General features: G+C 50.4%; 1 protein-coding gene across 1 annotated transcript in view; it reads right to left on the reverse strand.

The window, feature by feature from the left end:
* Nucleotides 1–11,155, reverse strand: part of Tgfbi (transforming growth factor beta induced) — a 30,732-nt gene extending 19,577 nt beyond the window's left edge. Inside the window, exons 1-2 of the mRNA XM_034510184.3 lie at nt 10,953–11,155; nt 6,588–6,686 (exon numbers count right to left, since the gene is read on the reverse strand). Of these exons, the coding sequence (XP_034366075.1) occupies nt 6,588–6,686; nt 10,953–11,086 (233 nt within the window). The 5' untranslated portion in view covers nt 11,087–11,155. The remainder of the gene's footprint in view (nt 1–6,587; nt 6,687–10,952) is intronic.
* Nucleotides 11,156–11,544: the final 389 nt, after the last annotated feature.

Below are 11,544 nucleotides of genomic sequence, written 5' to 3' on the forward strand. Positions count from 1 at the left end.
CTAGACAGTGTAAGCCCTTCTTAGAACCAGCCTGCTCCAGCCCAAGGTAGCAGAGGACAGTTGAAGATTGCAGACAGAAAAAGCAGCTTCCAGGGGCAGTGTTGCTGAGGACTTTTTAGGTTACCGGTCTTCACTGTGGGCTCTCCTTCCCTTCTTATGCCATGCTCCATTCTACATAGGCTCTCTCTGGAGAATATACAGGCTTTGAAAGCACAGAACGTAAGTCTGGTGCCACCTCTTTAGGACCCAGCAGAGAAGAATAGAATCTATAGATGCCTCTCCTTGCATGCCCGCACTTACCAAATGCCCCTTCACAGAGAGCACCAGGCTCCTGGTTTCTGCATCTTGTCTCATCAGCTAGATTCTGATTAAAGGCTCCTGGCTTTGGCTTGGCCACACACAGTGCCAGATGTAAAAACCCCAGGCTGGAAAAAGCACGCACTCCAAGGGAATGAATTACCAATTACCTTGTTCCCTGAAATGAGGGTAGGTGCCTGATTTACAGAAGGGATGTAAAAAGATAATGTTAGCATGAGGTCAAAGAGTGGGGGTGCTGGGATTCTCTTCCCAACATCTATTGGATGTTTTCACTCGGATTGGATGGAGAGAAATCTCACAGACTTCTCCCCAAATTTATTTTCCACTAAGTTAATATAAACTTAAAACATTAACTCTCCCAAATGCACAGCCCAGGTCTGGCTGCTGTTCTGGCTGAGGGAAGGAGGCTAATGAGACTCTGGGAGGAGGTGCAATAAGGAGTGGGGACTGAGCCTAGTCTCCTGAGATAGGGACTCTCATTGTCTTACACTGCCTGAGGCAGACCACACACTCACAGCATGTAGACATTGGCATGCCCCAGCCTCAGCGGCTCATTTTCTGCATGCCTTTCCTTGGACAGAGGCTAAGCTGATTTTTGAAATCTTTAGTAGGAAATCAGGGCTTTCCCTAATCAGCTATGTGGCATGAGGTGACTTCAGAACATGGGTTTATGGCGATTTCCCTACGGATAGGAGTGTACTTTGGTGGCTGCTGCATGCTGGCCATGTCCCCCAGATTCTGTGACCATTGTCTGATGAGGGTTTCAGGTGCTTAGCCTCACACTGTCTTCACAATGACCACCAGACCTAGAGTAAGCCACCAGGAGGTGACCGTGACTCTGGCCCCTGAGGGCATCTCTGATTCCAAGATTTGTTTCTAGGACCTTGGCTACAGATCTGGGCTGAAAGAAGAGACCTGGGACAGTCCACCCAGACTGTGGCTTGCCCCCTTAGGTACCGGTGGCATTGTTGGCCCTAGCTGCCAGGAATGATTCTCCTGGGGAAAGCACAGAGTGGCCAGACCTCTCCATTTCTCAATGGCTGGCTCTCAGTAGGATGTGCAGGCTTCTAGAGCCTCAATATTGCCATCTGCAAATAGCTTAAAAAAAAAATCTCACCCTGCTTGGTCAGAGGATGACTATGAGGACTGAACTGGCAAACAAACAGGAAACACTTCAGTGTGGGATGGATATATTCTAAGTACTCAGTTTGGAACTTCTAAAACAAATGGAAGTTCAATTATCATCTAATCTAACAAACATAACTTCATCAAAAGCAAAATTCTACATGAGACCACTGATCAAATCCCACCGTAACAGCAGCGAGGGCTATTACTAGTGTCTGATGGCTTGTTATGACAAATTGCCTCAAACTCAGTGGCTTAAAATACTACAAATTTATTGTGTTAAAATTCTGAAGGTTTGAGTCAGAAATCAGCCTCATGGGCCTACTATCAAAGCTGTGCTCCTTCTGGAAGCTGTAAGGAGAATCCCCTCCCCACCCTTCAGTGTCTGGCGGCTGCCAGATTCCTCAGCCTGTGGTGGCTTCAACATAGCCAGGATTTGAGAAGCACACCCCCTTCTCTATGACTCTAACTCTACCATACTCCCTTTTACAAAGATCCTTAGGATACTATCAGACTTGTCTCAGACACCTCAGCCACTTCTGTGATGTAAGGGTCAGACTAGGATATGGGCACCTTTAGGGGATCATTACACCATACAGTACATGAGCCCGTGAATGTTCTCAACAGAACCAAGTTCCCCGCGAGCTAAGCAGGCTCCTAGTTTACAGAACGGTCTAGAGCTAAGATTTTAGAAAGTGCTGCCTCAAGTTTGGTGTATGTTCAGTCTCCATAATCTTAGAGCAGGTTATGGAGGGGGACGGGTCATATGCTTAGGTGTTGTCTGAGGACAGTGCAGACGACTCTAACCACCTTCTTCTGGGACCAAGGTGAAGGGATGCATGGGAAGGAGGAAAAAAGGTGGCTTCCATCTTTGTGCTAGAATGAGATCTACAAGAGGTAGGCCCCCAAGTTGATGGGGCAGTACCAGCATGCCCCAGCTCTTCTTCTAGGCTCCGCCCCACAGTTACCTGGCAACAGCCAGGTATGCCTGACTCACTACAAAAGGGGCGGCTTGCCCCCTCCTCACTCTCTTGTTCTCTTACTCTCTTCTCTCTCTGACCCTTCTCTCCCCAGTCCCCTCCTCTCTCCACATGTTCATGGCCAGCCAGCCTTCTACTCATTCTCTCTCTCCCTCTCTCTCTATTTCTCTCTCTCTATTTCTCTCTCTCTCTTTCTCTCTCTCCCTCTTTCCCTCTCTCTCTGCCTTTCTCTGCTTCTACTACCCCTTTAACTCCCCTCCCCATGCCCTAAATAAACTCTATTCTATACTATACCTTCATGTGGCTGGTCCCTCAGGGGGAAGGGATGCCTCAGCATGGGTCCACAGAGACACTCACTTCCCCCCACACCATACCATGTTCTACCAAACATATCCCTTCCTCTTTCTCTCTCTCTCTCTCTCTCTTTCTTTTTATAAAACACAACAGAACTAAGGAACTCCTGCTACGTAACTGAAGGGCAAAGCGATGCCAGCTGCTGGAGAAACAGGAGTTTCCGGCCAGTTCATCTTGGCTCAAGAAAATGGCTTCTCACCTGTGAATCACACTGCCAGGGGAACAGTGTAAATGTGAAGAGGTTGGGATGGACTGCTATCACACCCATGTGCTAGCTTCCACACTGGCCCTTCTGTACTACCTTCAGGATGTTGTAGCTCCAGCCATGGCTGTGACATCTCAGTAATGTCAGCTTCAACATGGATGCTGAACAACCTGTACCTCCCCTAAGAGGCCTGCAGAAAGGCAGCCGAGCTTCTCTCTTAAGCCACACATAAAACTTTACGGTTTCCTACCAAACCAGGGCCTGAAATCACAGAGTGGGCTGCTGTCTCTTGTCACCTACAAATCTCTTTGTCTGACTAGCTATTGTGTGGCTGGGGTGCTCTACAGCTCTGAAGTAAAAACTGAAGTGACAGTCTAAGTCATAAAATTCATTCAACCCACCCAACAGGGCTCCTCTACCAACCGTGTCCTGCAAGCCACCCAACAGGGGTCCTCTGCCAACCATGTCCTACAGTAAATCAGTAAGACACAGTTTGGTGCTCGGGTGCACAGCACCAGAGTCCCAGATTCTTCTCTCCCTGGGAATGCAGAGAGCTACTGTTGGAAGACCCAGTGGCCTCACTACTAAGGACTATGCTGAGTGTGGTCTGTTCCCGTCTTCTGGTGATGTCACATGACATGAACTTTACCTCCATGCTCGGTGTTCATCACCTATTTTCAGAATCAAAATTTCCCTCTGGTCTCAGGTCCCCTGAGGACCCACTTGCTTTCATCCTGGTGCTTACTTCTGATACAGCTCCCCTGACATCTCCCTGAGAAAATGCCAGAGCCCATGCTGGCTTGTCAAGACAGTCCTCTGCTCCAGCCACCACATGCTAGCCCCAGTCTGCATCCAACAAGGCACCACTAGGGACTCAGTCTCCCAGGATAACATTAATTCCAGCCAGCATGCCCCCTGCCTAGTACTTAACTGTGGGCAGAAGGCCGCTCCCTTGGAGACCTCCCACCCCCCATGCACACTGATGCCCTCTGACGCTATTAATCCTTGAGGACAACAGACAAGCTCCATCTCTTTTCCCCTCTCTTTGTCCCCTGGGTCTCTTCCAAGTCAGCTCCTCCTTCCCGAGGCCAAGGCCACACAGGGTGTTCCATTGGGGAGCATAACGATTTTTATCGGCTTGTGTTTTCTTCTGCTTACTTCCTTTTTTTTTTTTTTGGCTTCCCAGAGCGGCCACTACATTCAGGAGTTGGATGTGAGTATCTTTTCCTCTTTGTGAGCTCGGTCAAAGTCTGGATGGCCTTAACCTTGACTGACCCCACTACAAACATTCCTCCACCCACAACCTCATACATCTTCCTCTTCTTGGAGCTGGTGGTCCCCCACCCCCACCCCCCACCACACACAGGAGAGCACACTCAGTGGGATGGGAGGGTTGTCTTGCTCTCTCACTGTGTTCTCAAAACCAAACTCAGGTTGGTCAGAGGAGACGACTTAAGCTACTATCTGTCAGCACACACCCCTGCGGCTTGTGCCTCAACCTGGCACACAGAAGAGATGCAGATAGGAGGAGTCAATAAGCCAACACAGCTCACTGTCAATGTGTTTGGGAACGCTCAAAAAATGCCATCAAGTCACCTCAGTCAAATGCTGTGACATAGGCCCATCTGAAACAGGTTGGCAAATGCCACCCGTGGTCAGCTCGCTCATGAGAGCTCTGTAAAACCTGAGGCTTTGACATGAAGCTCTGCTCTTTGGCCCCAGCCCATTGGGCATCTTCCAAGAAACAATTACATGGGGCCTGACCCGACTTCGTGTTTAATTAAGCAATTCATGTTTGATTAGATTATGTATGCCTATGAGTATATCCATCAGGACTGGGAGGTGTTGTTTTTGAAAACTCCGCGTCCAGCAAGAATGTTCTATGTAGAATCTGTATAATCTCTCTCTCTCTCTCCCGCTCTCTCTCTCTCTCTCTCTCGCTCTCTCTCTCTCTCTCTCTTTGTTCTAAACAGCAAAATTTTCTGCTGAGTATCTATCTGTTCACTGAACCTGGGAGGTGTCCCAGCTCACACAACTTTCGAGGCTAGGCAGTCTATCGGGTAGGAGTCATGGCCATGGCTGTGCAGAGACTCCCAGACAGCAGCAGGTCTCACTCCTGTTCTGCTCTCTGAGACCAGAATCAATAACTACCTAACAATCCGAGCCACCCACTATGTGTTCATTTCCATGGTTGTGTTCAGGGACCAGCGGTCCCCTCCTCTCAGTGGGAGATGGTTACTTGAAAGCATGAAGAATACAACTTAAAAAAAAATCTCTCACACTGAGATAAGTTCAGGGAAATCTTCCCATTTTGTAGAAAAGAGGAAGGCCACCTCCCACCCCCAAGTGGCTCAGGGGTTTTGCCTGACACAGCTTCCCTTCTGCAGCGCTGAGGTCTGTTGACTGTCAGTGCTAAAGCAGATTAGGTGCCCCAGAGTTCCTTAAAACGTGCATTCAACTGCTTCCACCAGGGAGCCAGGCAGTGAGGGCAGAGGGCACGCCCCCTCCACAAAGAGAGGCACCCACAAGGCCTACTGTGACCACCAGGCTCTGTGGGTGTTTCCTTCCTTCTGTATGTATGGTCTACATGAGATATTCTGGGTTATAGTTACAACCCACAGGCACCATAGACCTCTTATGAATATTACTCAATGCACCCCCATTAGGATAGTAGGTCCTCCTGCTATGCCCATTTTGCACACAAGGTAACTGAGGATATGAAAAGATGAACCATCCCCAAGTAAGTGGCAGAGCCAGAGTCTGAGCTGGAGTCTGAGCCTGTGTCTTACTTTGTTATGCTGCTTCCTGGTGTGCAAATTCCTAGGCACCCAGACTTGCTGAAATGTTTACTTTGGCGCTTGCTGAGCGAGGGTGACCTTTGGGATAAGTTCACTAACAGCCTTTCATTCCCTGAATTCTCCTCCGAATACTTGTATTATTTAGTGAGAGAAACACACATGCACACACGCCATGCACACATGCACACTCAATACAGCAATTCCTGCCACCCCAAACTGTTCTGATCAGCATTACCAAGTCTTGTCAGCAGCCCTAAAAATCTAAAACAAAGTCAAATAGCTTCTCAAAATGCCACACCCCACACACATTTTCTGACATGTCTGTCCATGTGTCTTCTCATCTCCTTAGTCAGTCTGGCCTTTTCTGGAGCTGGCCAGCCCAGGGCATTGCAGCTGACTCACACACACACACACACACACACACACACACACACACAGAGTGTGTGTGACTTCCTTGGCAGCTGGCACACACACACACACACACACACAGTATGTGACCTCCTTGGCAGCTCTCTCTCATACCTTGGCAGCTGGCACACACACACACACACACACACACACACACACAGTATGTGACCTCCTTGGCAGCTCTCTCTCATACCTTGGCAGCTGGCACACACACACACACACACACACACACACACACACACACACACAGTATGTGACCTCCTTGGCAGCTCTCTCTCATACCTTGGCAGCTGGCACACACACACACACACACACACACACACGCACGTGCGCGCGCGCGCGCGCATACAGTGTGCCTTCCTTGGTGGTTGGAGGTCTTTGGTGGCCATAGATACTCACGTCGACTTGCCACAGATCTTTCTCTGGTACCACTGCTTGCAGTTGGTAAAGTATTTCTTGTTAGTGCCAATGACCTTCTGCACAGCGCATACATTGGGACTGGAAACAAAAGCGACAGTGTTAGTGAGATGACCAGCATCAGCCCACACTGAGGTCTAGCGAGAGGGGAGACAGCCATTTTGGTGGTTTGGGGTAAACTTTGGCAGGGTCTTTGTACACCCTCCCCATAAAACCTTCTCCTCAGATAAATTTCTCCAGTCTGTCTCACACGCTTCTCTGGCATGGGCAAGTATTAAGTGTAAGTGAAAAGACCTTAAAAGTTTAGGCACAGGTTTACAGGCTAAGGAAATGAGTAAAACCCAAGTGATGTTGCCGAGACCTGCCAGCTCCTCCATCTGTACCCGCCCTGAGAGGACTTGGCATCCCAGTGTGTGCCAGAGGTCCTGTTGTCAGGAGGGGAGGGCTGCCAGCCCTTCTCAGCCAGCTCCACAGACATGCTCTGCATGTCTAGACCAGCTGCCTGCCTCCTGGGACAACACACTGGGAGTATCCACCCTGTAAACTAGGGTGCACGGCCAGCTGCTGTCAGGACTGACAGGGAGTGCCCTTCTACTTAACTCCTCATGGCCCATTGCTTAGAGCTGCTCCCCACTTCCCCCAGGATGCTTCCTTCCTTATTCTAACCTGGGGTGCAGGCCTTACTTTGTGCTGGATACCAAAAAGACCTTATGACTGATATGTCTCCATGTTCCCTCTCTCCAGCTACCCTCAAGAACCATAAAGATAAGAGTTCTTGGTCCGGATAGAGTCAGGCAGAAATAGGCTTGTTAGAAACTGTTGATAACAATTTAGTTTAAAAATATGTCCAATAAGTCTGGAAAAGCAGAAGCAAACACCCTGGGGTTCTGCTGAGAAGGCTTTTCTGGAGTTGGAGAATGCTGTTTGCATTTTTTTCTACTGAGCTCAGAATGGTGTTCAGGCCAGGTGATGGTGGGGACTTCTTTGGAGCTCCTGGGGAAAGGGAGCTGCCATGCTGTGTGGTGACAAAGGTGGGACTCTTCCTGAGCAGACAGCAATAGGCTTCAGACTGAATCATAAGTCAGAAAAGTAAAGAAAACATCTTCACAAGACGTCCATGTTCATACAGCTTCGGGTGCATTCAAATGTGGGTGGTTTCTTCAATAGCAATTCTCGACACTTTACAGATGCAATGCAGAGGCAGGAGGATTGCTCTGAGTTCAAGGCTTACCTGGGCTACACAGTGAGTTAAGGTTAATCTGGACTAGCTAGTCTGTTTTCTGTTGTTGTTTAATAGACAACAGTGAGCAGGGCAGGTGAGCTATCAGGAAAGCATCTTGACAGAAGTCAACTGGGAAAGGCTGATCAGCTGACCTTATCCAGTGCTTAGAGGCTCTGCAGTTAGCAATCCACGTGTTTCACTCAAGGTCCTTGAATAACCCCCCTGGAGAGCTCCCTCAGGCCACACTCCAGCCCCTAATCATCCTCACTGCTGTAGGATCCCAGAAGTTCTCCTGTCCAACCAAGCAGGAAGTAATTACTGTGGACGAATTCCCTGCAGCTCGTCATGGGCAGCCGGAGGTTCTTCAGCGAGTCTGTGGATTTGGCCCAGCATTCCTCGCCTGTGTAGTTTCCACTGCTGCTGCCCCCGTGACAGGAGCAGAAGCTGGGGGTGGAGGTAAGCTGTGTCCACAGGAAATCTATGCTGAAATGTACTCAAAATGAGTAGGCCATTCCTGGGCTTCTGCCCCAAGACTGGCAACTCTGTTGTCTTTTCAGACTTGCAACTGAAAAACAAGTATTTCTGAAAGTTCCATCCAGTTTCTCTTGATGCTGTGCAAAAGCATGGCTGCCTTTCACTTGCTTTGCATTGGTGCCCCCCCCCACACCCCTGTCCCATTGTCACACAGACACAGCTGGGAGCCAACAGACCACCCAGCAGCCCCTACCCCTGCTACCAGCTTTCTGTGTTTGCATCCTAAGCATCAGTTTCGCCCTCTGTAAAATAGGAACTTGGCAGTGGCTGGGAGCAGGGGCACGAGGAGGTGAAGGCAGCAGGGTAATGGATGACTGTCCACTGTTGCCCTGGGGCTAGGGACAGTGTCCTTTCCCTCTCTCAGGGGACACCCTGCACTTCCCCAAATTTCTCCTTTCTCCATCTCTCACTTTGAATAAAGGGCTGGAACTGGAACAAGGTTATCCATCAGCACAAGGTGCCACACCCATGTGCGCAAGGCCAGGCAGTCCCGTGGTTTTCAGGGACAGTTAGGTCAGAGCAAATGCAACTATGTAACAATGCCTGTAACCATTTGCCACGGCATGTGTGCCTAGGGAATCCAGATTTCCCTTGAAGGGTGCTGCTGGTCTTTCTTATATTTATTTTGTGATGGGGTCTTATTGAATTGCCCACCTCTTGCCCTAGCCTCAGGAGTAGTTGGGATGAAAGGTATGCATCTCCCTGCTCAGCACCTGACGTCTCTTGATCAATCAGCCTATCACAGATGACTTATACACGTTTTTTCAACTCAGGGCAAGAAGCACAGGGGATACCTCAAAGAAGCACAGGGGATACCTCAAATCATTTGCTCATTTTGTGATTGGTTGGGAGCACTTGCCACAGTGAGCATCCCACAGCTTTTGGGAGGCTGGTTCACTTATTCCATGTGGGTCATCAGGCTTGGCAGCCAGGGCCTTAGCTGACCCACCTCACTGGTCCACATCTAAAGTTTCTTAAAGTGCCAGTTTTCCTGACAATCAGTGTCCTGGGCTCTGAAGGGAAGGAGGCTGGCCTCGGAGAATAGATCTTACATGATATCTTTAGAGACCTATCACTGCGGCTATGGCGTTGTGGTTCTGGGTTACAACACTGCAGGGTGACCTGTGGCAATCTTAGTGGTTAAGAGGAAGGAGGGACAGGACTGAATGCAACATGCCGAAAAGGTAGTGGGGACCAAAGGTGAACCGGGCAGGGACAAGAGACGCTCTAGTTGTCCGTGCTCGGCTTTGAGGCTTCAAATCTGCATTTTTCCCATCTGCCTTCTCTCCTTCATACGCACAGCCTAAGTTAAAAAATGACCCCAGGACCTTTTCCACTGCCTGCCTTCTTCCAGGAGGGCATGAGGTTGAGGACTGGCCTGGGTTGCTCTGTTCTGCCTGTCCTGCACCCTGCATTTGTTTTTCTCTAAGTACTGAGCATCTAGGAGGCTACAAGAGACCTGAAAGCCACATGCAGAAGAAAGGTGACTACTCCCTAAAATTAGCATACTTTACTCGAGTTTAGAACATGCCCAGTTGCTGGGGGCTGCAGCTTTGTCTGGGTCTACAAAGACAACCATCACTAGCCACGTGGTTTGTTTTTTCTTTAGATCTGAGTATAGGTCTGTGTAGTCCCTTGGAGAGTTGGGCATAGCCTGGGGTGTGAATGTCTGACCACGGGCACCTGGACCTCCCCGGAAGTCATTACTCCACTTTTTTTTATATATATATATAGTTTCCTCTAGTACAAATTATGTTGATTCACCCAGGTAGACTGGATGTAAAGCAAAGCCAGAATGTGTTTGAAGCAGGCATGTCCTGGTTGTGTGTAGAAACACCCTGTCAGGTTCTTCATCAGGGCAAAGCCTTGGCCAGAGTGTCTCAGAAATCTTACACATCTACAGTGTCTCAGAGAAATACCTGAGGCACCAACAAAGCTGGTGGTCGCTTTAAGACTGATACCAGTCTTGACTCCATGGTATACTTGTGGGGCAGGCTGGTACCCTTTCAAGACTCAGTTTCCCAATCTGTCTAGCATGTATAAAGGGTGATAAAGCCTCCTGCTCCACATCGGTGGACAGAAAGCACTGTTGGGTATTGCATATTTGAGTGCAGAACAATACCAAGTGCCCAGAAGCAGTGGCACCTAGGGTCCTGCCACCAAGTATGACCAGTCTCACTCCTGGAATCACTGGACAGTGACCTGCCTAGGTTTCTCTTCTTTGGTGGGTACCGTCTCAGGGTGACGGTGATTCTGCGTTGAGAGCTGTCAACGCCCCCTTCTACCTAGAGTCAAGAAAGGAGAAAGTCCCCTAGGCTGTTTCATGCACTTGTGGTCACTGGCCAGTGCCCCCAACCCTTTTGCCACAAAGCCTTCCACTGTGTCCCCGCATCTCATCCATCCACGGTCCCTCCCTCCACGCAGGTTTGGTCTCTCTATGCAGTGGCTGCTCAGGCTTTGTCTCTCCCCCCCCCCCCCCCCCCCCCCCCCCCGCACTCCTGGCCAGGTATGATGTCCCCAGCTGAGCGCACTGGAGGCTCAGCGACCTGTCCTGTGCTTGCACCTCCCACCACAGAGGGGCTGAGACTTACCCGTGCTGGCGGCCCCGGAGCCGGCTATGCTGCAGGACCAGCTGGTAGGGTGACTTGGAGGGACCCGCCAGGGTTCCGGCGGGACCCAGAGACAGTGCCAGAGCGAGGGTCAGCAGCCGCACGAGGAGTGCCATGGAGCTGGAGCACGCGCGGACCCACGAAGAAAGCAGTCGCGGGCGGCGCTGGCGAAGTGAGAGCGACCGGGCAGCGCGCGCTGGGTTTAGTAGCCCGAGGGAGGGAGCAGCTGAGGGAGGGGAAGGGCAGCCGGCGCCTCCCAGACCACGCCACTATGAAGCACCCGGGCCCTCCTGCACCGCCCAGCTCACACACACCCTCCCACTTCGCACAAAGTGCGGGTCCAAAGGAGAGCGTCCTCAAGTTTCACTTTCCTAAGGTGCTCATGCTTCGAGCCCTAAGATACCTCCCTACCAGACTGCAGGAAGCCAGAGGGTCTGTGCTGACTCCCACAAGCTTAGGCCTGTCAGACTGGCCTCTGCAGTCCAGATGCAGCAGCCCTGCTGATGCACTGTAGAGGAGGAGCAAATCTTCCTATTGACAGAAGGTAGAAAAGTGGGGTAGGGTGGGGCTCACA

The sequence above is a fragment of the Arvicanthis niloticus genome, chromosome 8, assembly GCF_011762505.2.
Source record: "Arvicanthis niloticus isolate mArvNil1 chromosome 8, mArvNil1.pat.X, whole genome shotgun sequence".
Classification (NCBI taxonomy): domain Eukaryota; kingdom Metazoa; phylum Chordata; class Mammalia; order Rodentia; family Muridae; genus Arvicanthis; species Arvicanthis niloticus.